This window comes from Pristiophorus japonicus, chromosome 4 (assembly GCF_044704955.1).
Source record: "Pristiophorus japonicus isolate sPriJap1 chromosome 4, sPriJap1.hap1, whole genome shotgun sequence".
Taxonomy (NCBI): domain Eukaryota; kingdom Metazoa; phylum Chordata; class Chondrichthyes; family Pristiophoridae; genus Pristiophorus; species Pristiophorus japonicus.
This window is the reverse complement of record NC_091980.1, coordinates 69,904,333-69,919,231: the sequence shown is the minus strand read 5'-3', so window position 1 is coordinate 69,919,231 and position 14,899 is coordinate 69,904,333. Positions and strand designations below refer to the sequence as shown.

The 14,899-nt window shown below is 42.6% G+C and overlaps 1 protein-coding gene across 4 annotated transcripts in view; it reads right to left on the bottom strand.

Annotated features, from left to right (window-relative positions):
• Window positions 1-14,899, bottom strand: part of LOC139262949 (CCR4-NOT transcription complex subunit 6) — a 113,010-nt gene that overhangs the window by 45,485 nt on the left and 52,626 nt on the right. For all 4 annotated transcript variants that reach the window (XM_070878302.1, XM_070878306.1, XM_070878305.1 and 1 more), the window contains exon 4: window positions 2,368-2,453. In XM_070878302.1, the coding sequence (XP_070734403.1) occupies window positions 2,368-2,453 (86 nt within the window). The remainder of the gene's footprint in view (window positions 1-2,367; window positions 2,454-14,899) is intronic.

Sequence of the window (14,899 nt, the reverse complement as noted above, 5' to 3'; positions counted from 1 at the left end):
AATATGTGGAAGTGTAAATTAATCAGTTCCTGTTATTAATTATAACCTTGAAATTACTGTTGGTACAAGATTGCACTAAATACTGTTTCTCAGAAAGAGGGGTGTGTGCATGGGACACGAATCTCAGTTTGTGAACTTCTCCAGTGGTTGAAATGCGAAAGAGAAACGTAGTTTTCGACATCAACTGACATGCCAATGAGAATTTTGGCAAACCAAAGTTTTGGGATTGGACTAGAGATGGGTGCAGTCTTTTGCTGCATAGAAGTTCTGAGGTTGAATTTAGGGAAATGGGGGCTGTCTTAATCGAGGACCAACTTGTACACAAATATGTAGGTCAAGAAATATGTAGGTGAAGAAGAAAGCTGCAGACTGCAGGAAGATATCAATGTACTGGTCAAGTGGGCAGAATTCAATCTGGGTAAGTGTGAGATAATGCATTTGAGGAGGTGTAAAGGCAAGGGAATACACATTAAATGGTACGACACTGAAAAGTGTAGAGCAACAAAGGGACCTTGGAGTGCAGGACCACAGATCCCTGAAGGTAAGTCAGGTAGATAAGGTGGTCAAGGCGGCATATGGAATAGTTGCCTTTATTAGTCAAGGCATGGAATGCAAGAGCAAGGACGAAATGCTTGAACTGTATAAAACACTGGTAAGGCCGCAGCTAGAGTACTGTGTGCTGTTCTGGTCACATTACAGGAAAAATGTGATTGCACTAGTAAGAGAGCAGAGGAGGTTTACAAGAATGTTGCCTGGACTGGAGAATTTTGGCTATGAGGAAAGATTGGAGATGCTGGGTCTATTTCCTTTTCAACAGGAGGCTGAGGGGAGACCTGATTGAGGTGTATAAAATTATGAGGGGCCTGGATAGAGTGGATAGGAATGACCTGTTTCCTTTGGCAGAGGGGTCAACCACCAGGGGGCATACATTTAAAGTAATTCGGGGGGGGAAGGGGGGGGCGAGAAGGGAGGAGAGGGTTAGAGGAGATACGAGGGGAAATTTCTTCACTCAGAAGGTGGTGAGGGTCTGGAACTCGCTGACTGAAAGGGTGGTAGAGGCAGAAAGCCTCACTACATTTAAAAAATACTTCGATGTGCACTTAAGGAGCCGGAATCTAGAGGGCTACGGACCAAGAACTGGAAAGTGGGATTAGGCTGGATAGCTTTTAGTCGGCCGGCACGGACACGATGGCCGAAATGACCTCCTTGCATGCTGTAAACTTCTAATTTTTGGACATTTACTACTTTAAAATCAAGAGGTTCATTATTGCCATTATTTTGTTTTTGGGGGGGGGTTTAAATTCACCTTGGTTAGGAAATGGAAGACTTGAGCATGACTGATATGCTTTTAAATAAGACATACATTTGCTACTGAATATTAAGCCGGGATGTTGCTAGAATTTTTAATTCAGCACCCTTGTATTGTTGAGCACTAACTCCAAACTATTAATTCAACAAAAAAAAATGATTTGGAACATAAATTTACCTCATTTTATTGAATAAAATGTGACCAAAAAAATTAATTAGGTTGCATCACACTAAATTGAACTGTGGCAATAAGTTCACAGATCTTTTAACATGAGAATCTATTCCAAGAAAATTTTATTTTAATAAAGATTCTCATTCACTATCCTTCTAATCCATGTTGTGTTAAAGAGCAAGGCAGCAATCTACTTACACATTTTATAAGGAGTAGTGCTGCTCACCATGCTGAGTCAGTACAGTTCCTTGCATCATGAGGTAACTACTACCTTTAACCATTGGCAAATAAAATTGTTTATCTTCCTCTGGCTGAATCTCAATCTAGATTCTAGGGTAGACTTCAAGTTTTCACCACTTAACTCTCCTTACAACAACTATGACTCTCAAAGTATGTTACTTGATGGAAAACAAGTACTCAAAAACATGCATAAGTTTTGAAAGTGAGTTTGCAAGGATTTCACTTTTTCAGTTAGTAAAGTCAGCATGTAGTGGAGTCACACACCAGAAGGTCCCAGCTTCAATTCCCAGTCTGTTTAATTAACTGGTTTGTCCAGGTAGCTGATGATGTTTAGGTGAGGGCAGGATTGGGTTTTGCTGTAATGGTACCATCATCCCTCCCCAGTTTTGCCAGTCAAAGAGCCTGCCAATTCACCACCTGTTCACACACTGAAGGTGGTAATTTGATTGAGATACCAGAGGCCAAATGGCAATGATGGAATCATACCCCACTGGAAATCAATAACATCCAGAGTAGTGGAAGGAGGAGAAATAAACAAAATCTGGGGGAAAAAAAATACTTTCTAGCATTAACAAAAAATATGAACTTATATAATTATAAACCTAGTAATTTACCAAGGATAACTGGACCACATTTGTTACTCTTACCTTTCAAACCCAGGGTCTGTAATTGAAACAACTTTCCAAGCTCAAATGGTAGAACCCGTAACAGGTTATTGTTCAAAAGCAGTTCCCTGAAAAAGAAAATGAACGTTCAAAAGAAAATGGGTATCCCCTAAATCTTGTTGAGGATTACAATAGTATTACTGGGCCAATATATTTTTAAAAACCCAGACTTAAGAAATGTTTTTCTTTTGATCCACTTCATAATGGAAGTTAAAGAAAACTTCTTCTGGTGCTATTAGTGTGCGGACTTGGAGAGAAGCAGATGATTACCATTTGCGTTAAAAACATTACATATTTGCATAATAAAGGCTAGTTAGTGGTGGACGCACACAGTAATTAATGCGCAAATTGGCCAGCAAGTACAAAGAATCAAGATATGCCGAGTTACAAATCTCAAGAACTTGTTAATTTATGCCACTTCCCCATTTGCTTCTCACAAATGGCATCTCGCCCTTAGCCTCCCTGTTATTTTTAAGAACTTGCTGGATTTGCACATTAATTGCCCATGAAACTCAGTGCACAAAATTAGGGCTGATAATTAAGAGTGCATGTACCCTTTTAATGACGTGATAATTGCTAATGCAATGCCAATCAAGCTTCGTCCAAGGGTACAACTTAAACTATTACATCTCATTCCTGCACGTAGTAAATTTTTCAGAGAATTTTAATTTAAAAAATTTGTACTTTTTCTTTGTCCCTTTCCCCCGCCTCCTCTCTCTCAACCCAATCTTTCTTTCCCTTTCTGTACCCGATTTGACGAATTCACCCAACTTCTGTTGTTCCCAATTCTCATCCTGAAATTTCAATAGTTGACATAGTGAACGGCGGAACCGATAATTTAAGATCCCAGATGCCCCTTTTACCTCATCACACCACTTTCAGCTCACACTACCAGCAAATTACAAAGCAAAAACTCAGCTGAAGGGTGCAGAAGTCTAATGGCGTACATGCAAGATTTGGCCCGTTATCTTTAATATGCTGTGTGTCATTGGCTGCTTTTTCCGGAGAACAGCTAAACACCACCTGTTCACCTAAATTAGTCAGCCTAGTACTACCTCAAATCAGCCCAGTAATGGCAAACAACTTTGAACAGCTATGAATAAATTTAAAATAAAGTGCAACTCAAAATCTATTGGGAGCCGAAGTTCAGGCCCGCTAGAAACCCAGCGCACCCAGATTTTTTTTTAAAACCAGTTTTTACCGCCGGGTGCGATGAGGCGGGTTTCCGATCGATCTTCTCCACTTTGAAGTTTTTTCCGCATCGGGCCAGAAGCCGGTGATAATGGGGATGCAAGTGCAGCGGTAAGTGCTGGTGAGGGGCGGAAATTAGGGCGGGACAGAGTCTCTGCCACTGTCACTCAGAGGCGGAGTGGTGGTGACGTCTCGCCCCTCATTTAAAGGGGAGAAGCAGTAGCAAATTTGTAGCTTCGGTCACTGGGCCACCGGGGAGGGTTTCGACCAGGCCAGCTGCCTAGCACCCAAGAGGGAGTGCCAGGCTGCCTGTTGGCGGCCGTGCCAAACCCGGGCCAATAATTGTCCCGCCGATCTGGAAGTCAGCTGACAAAAAAAAGACGGCGGCCACGTCAGTGCGCCCTCCCCTTGAAGGGCCATGGCGCTGCACACACAAAACAAGGTGCCCCGACAGAAAATGCTGTCAGGGGCCCCATGCGGTGGATCATCTTCAGGCGGATTGCGATGTAGGTGCGGGAGAACGGCGGTGCGCGCTTTGATGACACGCTTGCGGCGGTCGGCAGCAGCGGGATAGAAGTGGGGACCGCCCGAAAAATCCGAGGTGAATTTGGGTTGTGGCTGCCAATCGACTGCAACTTGGCAGCCACTCGATTCCGCCGCTTGTAACGGGCCTTATCCGGACCCTGAATTTCAGCTCCATTATCTATTAAAATTGTTGAGGGGAAAATACATTGAAAACTTGCCAGGTTTTATGAGAAAATATATTTAAAAAATGTCAGCATTTGAATGCTTAAAATACTGCTATCCTGTCATGTAGCTTTAACTGATACAACCCACAACTGATACTGTAGTTTGTCCCTCAGTCAGCATGCACTACCCATACAAGCATTGCTGAATACCATGCACAACTCCATTTAATACAGGTCACACTTAATGAATTCATTTCTGAAGCCATGCAATTTCTTTAATTACATTGGATTTATTCTGATCCTTGCTTTCATTATTTGGTCTGGCGCCTCAATATAAACATTTAAAAAAATCTTAAAATCAATCACACAAATAATGCATTTGACTACAGAAATGATAAAAATGTAGAGAAGGAATTGCCTTCCAGAGATTCACACAGCAAATATAGCACATCATTGCTCCTATAAAATAATTCTTGTAATTTTTATTTTTGTTGCTTTTTTTTTTAAACTCCAAAAGTGAAGAGAATAATTTTTTTTGACTGAGCAATCAACAAATTTACAGATTGTATCCCCTGTAGTGCTGTTCATGACAAGTCACACAGTGATGTTTTATGACAGGAACCATATATCTGTAAAACACGACATACTATTCTTCTGAAGTGTAATTGGATGTTCCTTCTGGCTAATTGTTGATAAGGAAACAACAAATTCATATAAAGATCAATCAACAGATTGTTGCTGTTCAATAAACTGAGCAAGTTACTATGGATGTCATTAAGGGACTAGACATTCTCACTCCACTATTTTCCATTCCGAGAGCATTCCTTTGTTTCTTATAGGTTTCTTGGTGAAATGGGGGACACGGTTGGATATGACGTGAAATGGAACTGCGACCTACACTTAGATAACACCATAAATGGAAAGAAATAGTAATGCATTTTTAAGTGTATAGAACCAGTCCATCCAGAGGCTTTGGAAAAGCAAAATATTGCAGATGCTGGAAATCTCAAGTAAAAACAGAAAATGCTGGAAATACTCTGGTCAGGCAGCATCAGTCCTGATGAAAGGTCATCAACCTGAAACATTAACTACTTCTCTCTCCACAAATGCTGTCTAATTGGCGGAGTATTTCCAGCATTTTCTGTTTTATTTCAGAGGCTTGAGATATACTGGACATACATAGAAACATAGAAAATAGGTGCAGGAGTAGGCCATTCGGCCCTTCGAGCCTGCACCACCATTCAATATGATCATGGCTGATCATGCAACTTCAATACCCCATTCCTGCTTTCTCTCCATATCTCGATCCCTTTAGCCGTAAGGGCCACATCTAACTCCCTTTTGAATATATTTAACAAACTGGCCTCAACAACTTTGTGGTAGAGAATTCCACAGGTTCACAATTCTGAGTGAAGAAGTTTCTCCTCATCGCGGTGCTAAATGGCTTACCCCTTATTCTTAGACTGTGACCCCTGGTTCCGGACTTCCCAAACATTGGGAACATTCTTCCTGCATCTAAACTGCCCAATCCCGTCAGAATTTTATGTTTCTATGAGATCCCCTCTCATTCTTCTAAATTCCAGTGAATATAAGCCTAGTCAATCCAGTCTTTCTTCATATGTCAGTCCTGCCATCCCAGCCATACACAAGACCACCAGTGAAATGGCCTCACAGAAACTATACTAAGTGTTGTCACCAGGCATTTCAAGTGCATCAGGCTCAATAATGCCTTGTGAAAACGGCTCACACTAAACTACCCAAAGAACATACCAAGTATTGATCAAACAACTTACATTTATATAGCACCTTTAATAAAACAACCTTTAGTAAAACAATCCAAGCAGCTTCACAGGAGTGTTATCCAACAAAATTTGACACCGAGCCACAAGGCGATATTAGGACAAATGACCAAGCTTAGTCAAAGAGTTAGTCAAAGAGTCTCCTTTTTAAAACTCTTAGAGTTTTTTTTTGAAAAAGGAGACTCAAAGAGACAGGTTTAGGAAGGGAATTCCAGAGCTTAGGGCCTAGGCAGCCAAAGGCAATTAAAATCAAGGATGTGCAAGAGGCTAGAGTTGGGAGAGTGCAGAGATGTTAGGATTGTAGGGCTGGAGTAGGTTACAGAGATAGGGAGGGGGCAAGATCATAGGGGGATTTAAAAACCAGAATGAAAATGTGTGTGTTTTTAAAATCGGTGTATTGCGAACCGCAGCGAGCACAGGGGTGATGGATGAACAGGACTTGGTGCGAGTTAGGATACAGGCAGCTGAGTTTTGGATGAAGAGTCTTTACAAGAAGTGCTTCCTGACTGACATCAGTCTTGAACTGTCTTTTTTTAACCATTTTATATGTAAACCACCTTTCTTGCAGTCAAGGTTTAACAGTGCTCCAGATTTATTCTTCCTACTCTGCTTAGTATCAGATCTCCATAAAAGTCTTCACGCATTTACCTCCTTTCAAAACTGAGTCTATCTTCAATGCTGATGTACTTACTAGGTTTTGTACTGTTTACATTATGCAGAAGCAAGTAGTATTGATTACAATTGGAATGTAAATTCACATTATTGTGGAATAAAGAATCATAATTCAATAAGTCTTATTTCATCTTGTTCACTCAATCTGCCTTTGAAGATTGAAGTAGTACAATTGCAAAAGACAGATATCCGGTTAAGGTCGCAAGGGAGTTCCAATATTACAACCTCCGATCACACCATCATACAAATATTTAAACATGACCTTTACACTGCTTACAGAAGCGATTGATGCTACCGAACCAGATAAAGTATCTATGGCAGACTCGAATCTGTAACAATGCCTTACTTCTGGGTTTGTTGTATGGTGCAGTACAGAACCCACTTATCTATCGAACCAGGATTTACGGTCAGTTTTCAACAATTGGTATCTAATTGGCTTCTCTAATTTAAATCAAAGTTTCACAATCTGCCTAGCTTGCCTCTTTATTTATAATTCCATTTTATTTGAGATTTCATTGCATGTTCTGCTCTCAAATATAACATTTTTGCAATTTTGTAAAGAACTCTCATACAACACCAGGTATCATCCACCATTATCCTTTATTGAAATCCTGATCACAATACTAATTAGGCCAGAACTAGTCACAGAAAAGCACATGGAATTGCAGAATTTGATCTCCAAAACATCAGTGAAAATCTGAAATCTAAACAGAAACTGACAGTCACTATAAATGAGTGGCCCTAATTTAAGCAGGCAAAAATGAAATCTCTAAAACACTGATACAATGAACAATGACAGTTTAATGGGAACCTGGATTTTATTTACATACATTAAGTAGCCAATACAAACTTTTTTTGATTATAGGATTTTCCATTAAATCAATGGTATTGAGAAGCCCCTTTCCAAAATTTCAGATCCACAAAATTTCAACAGGACAGAAAATCAGTGAATAGGAAATAAGACTTTGAGAATCAAATTGCCAGAGCTCATGAGCTACAAGTTGGATATCTCCCAAACAAATAAGTCTTACAAGGACACGACTGGCAAAATAAAGTCCTGAAAAAAGACAAACCAAAGTGTCATTTAAATTGCTTTAAAAAATAATTTTTAATATAAAGTTCTGCCTGTTAAAGGACAATTAACACCACCATGTTCCCTCCTATCAATGCAAATCAACCCTTAGACTGTAACACCGCGATAATTCAGTCCTCAACAGGAAATTATTGTGGAGAATTGCAAGAAAATTCTGGTACACCGACGTACCACGTACCACGTTGGAGCACCAACATCCTACACAATCAATCCAAAACAATCTCAATAAATTATCAGACTGGAACTTTATGCAGTATACTCCCATAAAGTGCAGTTATCAGGAACTCCATTACACGTGGGCATGGCAGAAGTTTAGATGCAGCTTGCCATCACCAGCAGAACTGTTGGACCATGTAAAATGATCTGGACTTGGTCCTTGCAACCTCCACACAAAAGCATACCAAAAACAAAAAGCAAAAAAGGTTGGAAACACTCAACAGGTCAGGCAGCATCCATGGATTAAACAAACAGTACATTGTGTTTATGGACCTTTCCTGGAAGGTATTGCAAACGAACCACTTTAAAAAAAAAATAGAAAAAGGGAACGTGGAAGAGGAAAACAAAACAAAAAATAGAATGGTCAGTAAAGTGCACAAGTAGAGAAAAGGTGATGGTAAAATGGCAGAAGTGATAGTAGCATAAAACAATAGGAGCCATAATAGGAAATCAAAGAAATAAGAGTAACAAGACTCTGAATAACAAAGGAATAGCAAAATAGCAACAGGCAGATGGAAAGGCAGCATGAAAAACTGGTTAAGCACATCAGACTCCAGTGGCCTAGGAGCATGGGGGGGGAAAAAAAAGCAGAGTGCAGTCTACCTCACCAGTCCCACCCCAAGCATACCCATTACTGAGATGATAAGACCGTGAAAGCAGGTTAAATATGTAACCAAAAAAAGTTTTGCATTTGCCAAAATGCCAACAGAAACTGAAACAGAAAAGAAAAGGTGGACTTTAACTGGATTGTGCACAGAGTGTTTCCTATCCCCTATAATGCAAACACTACTGGAAATGTTGCAGACAGCAGAGAGGCGGGAGTCAAGAGAGGCAGCGGCCTATAAAAGGCTCAGCAGTCCGGGGAGAGTCGAGAGAGGCAGCGGCCTATAAAAGGCTCAGCAGTCCGGGGAGCGTCGAGAGAGGCAGCGGCCTATAAAAGGCTCAGCAGTCCGGGGAGCGTCAAGAGAGGCATACTTGTGCAGCTCCAGCTGAGAGAAGTCAAAAAAGAAGTAGAAAGAAATCAAAAGGTGACGTCACAGCCAACGTGGTAAGTGATTGGCTGCTGATTGGTGAGTAGTTTTTCTTTTTCTTTATTAGTCAGTAACTTTTAACATTGTTGTCGCCAATTTAAGTGTATCTAAGGGTTAAGTCATGGCAGGACAGCTCGGTCACGTGATATGCTCCTCCTGTACCATGTGGGAACTCAGGGACAACACCAGTGTCCCTGACGACTACATGTGCGGGAAGTGTGTCCACCTCCGGCTCCTGACGGTCCGCGTTGCGGAGCTGGAGCTGAGGGTGGATTCACTCTGGAGCATCCACGATGCTGAGAATGACGTGAGTATCACGTGTAGAGAGTTGGTCTTACCGCAGGAGAAGGGTCCACAGCCAGCGAGGGAATGGAAGACCAGCAGGAAGAGTAGTGCAAGGAAGGTAGTGCAGGGGTCCCGTGGTCAACCCACTGCAAAACAGATACACTGCTTTGAGTGCTGTTGAGGGGGATGACTCATCAGGAGAGGGCAGCAGCAGCCAAGTTCATGGCACCGTGGCTGGCTCTGTTGCACAGAAGGGCAGGAAAAAGAGTGGGCGAGCGATAGTGATAGGGGATTCAATTGTAAGGGGAATAGATAGGCGTTTCTGTGGCCGCAACCGAGACTCCAGGATGGTATGTTGCCTCCCTGGTGCAAGGGTCAAGGATGTCTTGGAGCGGGTGCAGGACATTCTAAAAAGGGACGGAGAACAGCCAGTTGTCGTGGTGCACGTTGGTACCAATGACATAGGTAAAAAAAGGGATGAGGTCCTACGAAATGAATTTAAGGAGCTAGGAGCTAAATTAAAAAGTAGGACCTCAAAAGTAGTAATCTCGGGATTGCTACCAGTGCCACGTGCTAGTCAGAGTAGGAATCGCAGGATAGCTCAGATGAATACGTGGCTTGAGCAATGGTGCAACAGGGAGGGATTCAAATTCCTGGGGCATTGGAACCGGTTCTGGGGGAGGTGGGACCAGTACAATCCGGACGGTCTGCACCTGGGCAGAATCGGAACCAATGTCCTCGGGGGAGTGTTTGCTAGTGCTGTTGGGGAGGAGTTAAACTAATATGGCAGGGGGATGGGAACCAATGCAGGGAGATAGAGGGAAACAAAAAGGAGGCAAAAACAAAAGACAGAAAGGAGATGAGGAAAAGTGGAGGGCAGAGAAACCCAAGGCAAAGAACAAAAAGGGCCATTGTACAGCAAAATTCTAAAAGGGCAGAGGGTGTTAAAAAAACAAACCTAAAGGCTTTGTGTCTTAATGCAAGGAGTATCCGCAATAAGGTGGATGAATTAACTGTGCAAATAGATGTTAACAAATATGATGTGATTGGGATTACGGAGACGTGGCTCCAGGATGATCAGGGCTGGGAACTCAACATCCAGGGGTATTCAACATTCAGGAAGGATAGAATAAAAGGAAAAGGAGGTGGGGTAGCATTGCTGGTTAAGGAGGAGATTAAGGCAATAGTTAGGAAGGACATTAGCTTGGATGATGTGGAATCTATATGGGTAGAGCTGCAGAACACCAAAGGGCAAAAAACGTTAGTGGGGGTTGTGTACAGACCTCCAAACAATAGTAGTGATGTTGGGGAGGGCATCAAACATGAAATTAGGGGTGCGTGCAATAAAGGTGCAGCAGTTATAATGGGTGACTTTAATATGCACATAGATTGGGCTAACCAAACTGGAAGCAATACGGTGGAGGAGGATTTCCTGGAGTGCATAAGGGATGGTTTTTTAGACCAATATATCGAGGAACCAACTAGGGGGGAGGCCATCTTAGACTGGGTGTTATGTATTGAGAGAGGATTAATTAGCAATCTCGTTGTGCGAGGCCCCTTGGGGAAGAGTGACCATAATATGGTGGAATTCTGCATTGGGATGGAGAATGAAACAGTTAATTCAGAGACCATGGTCCAGAACTTAAAGAAGGCTAACTTTGAAGGTATGAGGCGTGAATTGGCTGGGATGGATTGGCGAATGATACTTAAGGGGTTGACTGTGGATGGGCAATGGCAGACATTTAGAGACCGCATGGATGAACTACAACAATTGTACATTCCTGTCTGGCATAAAAATAAAAAAGGGAAGGTGGCTCAACCGTGGCTATCAAGGGAAATTAGGGATAGTATTAAAGCCAAGGAAGTGGCATACAAATTGGCCAGAAATAGCAGCGAACCTGGGGACTGGGAGAAATTTAGAACTCAGCAGAGGAGGACAAAGGGTTTGATTAGGGCAGGGAAAATGGAGTATGAGAAGAAGCTTGCAGGGAACATTAAGACGGATTGCAAAGGTTTCTATATATATATGTAAAGAGAAAAAGGTTAGTAAAGACAAACGTAGGTCCCCTGCAGTCAGAATCAGGGGAAGTCATAACGGGGAACAAAGAAATGGCGGACCAATTGAACAAGTACTTTGGTTCGGTATTCACGAGGGAGGACACGAACAACCTTCCGGTTATAAAAGGGGTCGGGGGGTCTAGTAAGGAGGAGGAACTGAGGGAAATCCTTATTAGCCGGGAAATTGTGTTGGGGAAATTGATGGGATTGAAGGCCGATAAATCCCCAGGGCCTGATGGACTGCATCCCAGAGTACTTAAGGAGGTGGCCTTGGAAATAGTGGATGCGTTGACAGTCATTTTCCAACATTCCATTGACTCTGGATCAGTTCCTATGGAGTGAAGGGTAGCCAATGTAACCCCACTTTTTAAAAAAGGAGGGAGAGAGAAAACAGGGAATTATAGACCGGTCAGCCTGACATCGGTAGTGGGTAAAATGATGGAATCAATTATTAAGGATGTCATAGCAGTGCATTTGGAAAGAGGTGACATGATAGGTCCAAGTCAGCATGGATTTGTGAAAGGGAAATCTTGCTTGACAAATCTTCTGGAATTTTTTGAGGATGTTTCCAGTAGAGTGGATAAGGGAGAACCAGTTGATGTGGTATATTTGGACTTTCAGAAGGCGTTCGACAAGGTCCCACACAAGAGATTGATGTGCAAAGTTAGAGCACATGGGATTGGGGGTAGTGTACTGACATGGATTGAGAACTGGTTGTCAGACAGGAAGCAAAGAGTAGGAGTAAATGGGTACTTTTCAGAATGGCAGGCAGTGACTAGTGGGGTACCGCAAGGTTCTGTGCTGGGGCCCCAGCTGTTTACACTGTACATTAATGATTTAGATGAGGGGATTAAATGTAGTATCTCCAAATTTGCGGATGACACTAAGTTGGGTGGCAGTGTGAGCTGCGAGGAGGATGCTATGAGGCTGCAGAGTGACTTGGATAGGTTAGGTGAGTGGGCAAATGCACGGCAGATGAAGTATAATGTGGATAAATGTGAGGTTATCCACTTTGGTGGTAAAAACAGAGACAGACTATTATCTGAATGGCGACAGATTAGGAAAAGGGGAGGTGCAAAGAGACCTGGTGTCATGGTACATCAGTCATTGAAGGTTGACATGCAGGTGCAGCAGGCGGTTAAGAAAGCAAATGGCATGTTAGCCTTCATAGCAAGGGGATTTGAGTACAGGGGCAGGGAGGTGTTGCTACAGTTGTACAGGGCCTTGGTGAGGCCACACCTGGAGTATTGTGTACAGTTTTGGTCTCCTAACCTGAGGAAGGACATTCTTGCTATTGAGGGAGTGCAGCGAAGGTTCACCAGACTGATTCCCGGGATGGCGGGACTGACCTATCAAGAAAGACTGGATCAACTGGGCTTGTATTCACTGGAGTTCAGAAGAATGAGAGAGGACCTCATAGAAACATTTAAAATTCTGACGGGGTTAGACAGGTTAGATGCAGGAAGAATGTTCCCAATGTTGGGGAAGTCCAGAACCAGAGGTCACAGTCTAAGGATAAGGGGTAAGCCATTTAGGACCGAGATGCGGAGGAATCCAGAGAGTGGTGAACCTGTGGAATTCTCTACCACAGAAAGTTGTTGAGGCCAATTCACTAAATATATTCAAAAAGGAGTTAGATGAGGTCCTTACTACTAGGAGGATCAAGGGGTATGGCGAGAAAGCAGGAATGGGGTACTGAAGTTGAATGTTCAGCCATGAACTCATTGAATGGCGGTGCAGGCTAGAAGGGCCGAATGGCCTACTCCTGCACCTATTTTCTATTTTCTATGTTTCTATGTGTCCAGAGATCTAAGAGCTTCCATCTTGAAAGATGTTTTTGGAGATCCTTCAAAACAGTTCAAATGTTATCAGTAGTAAGCACAGATAAAGCCCAATTCTAAACTACAAAAGCCAACAGTGCAAAGAATGACATGGCTGTATTTTACCTCCTTCTCAGTGACATCAGTTACATCACATAACTAAAGAGTGTTGTGAAATGCACTGTTTTGTCATCTCCAAAAACAAAAGTAGTGGAGTGCTAAAATAGCTGGATGTTAATTTTAATGACAACTTTCTTTTAAGATAAAATTGTCAGATAGTAACTCTATTCTCGCAAATTTAACAGCAAAATACTATAACATTTCAATTATATTATGTAACAAACAGATGCTTCAAACAGTTGACTTATTTAAATCATCAATCCTCCAACTAAAGAAAAAAAAAATGGAAAACTGATCTTTGAACCTAGGCTAAAACTTAAAGTTGCAGCATGTATACAAGTCTGAACACATTTCAACCTAAATATTTGACACAGGAACTATACAATTCTAGAACTGAAATTTGTGAATTTTACTCCATGCCACACCAGGCAGTTCATTTAGCCACAGAATAATCAGATACAGCTTTAGACATTTTAATGTCTTCATCAGCTGAATTCTGGCCAAACACCAGCTTTAAAGCAACGGCACCAAACATGTATCCTGAAATTGACATTAATAGGTTATAAACATGAAATTTAGCAAGTTTTGCAATCTTCAGATTTCTTGGCATTCATTTTAGCTTGCAGTTTCCATATTTCAACACATTAACGGGACCGAAATTGCCCCCCTCTTTAAAAAGGTCCATTATCGCCTCTTCGAGGTGGTAATGGAGCAGATAGGCCATACCGACCGGGTGCAGAAGGATGGGCTGACCCGTCCTAAATTGCCACCGGGCCAGAAGCAGAGAGAATAGGGCACACAGCAACCCCTTTCCACCCCGCGTGGGAAATTGCCCCGTGGGAGTGGAACAGCCGCCGTTCGGTGCCAACAGCTTTCCCTTGCGAGAAGCTGTGTGCCTGGGCGGCGCATCTGCCCTTAAAGGGGAGGGGGCGCTGCCGGCACCTCCCTTTTTATTTTACTTGTCGGCACCCCCTCTTGGGTACTGGGCTGCTGGCCCGGCCGAAACCCTTCCTGGTGGCCCAGTGGGCCTAACTAAACTTATTGCTCTCAGCGGCCCTCCCCTTTAACTGAAGGGGGGGGGACGGGGACGTTGTGATGCGGGGACAGCCGACCCAATCCAAGGGCACCTCCGCCCCTCAACACCGACTAGACCGGAAATACAAAACCAAGAGGTGAAAATCGCACATGATCCGGCCCATGGATTGAGGTGGAGAAAAATTTTAGATCAGTAAGTGCACCTACTCTTAGTCGGGGGACAATTTCGGCCCCTACAAGTTTAAAACCAGAGGTTACAGAAACAGATTCAGTGGATATGTAATCAAGTAAAATATACAGAACTGTTATCATAACCAATAAACTTGCATAACTTACAGGATAGTTATTCAATCATAACATAAACTTATTTGTCAGCACGGCTCAGTTGGTAGCACTCTCGCCTCAGTCAGATGGTTGTGGATGCAAGTCCCAATCCAGAGACTTGAGCACAATAACCTATGCTGACACTCCAGTGCAGTAGAGGGAGCGCTGCATTTTCAGGTGC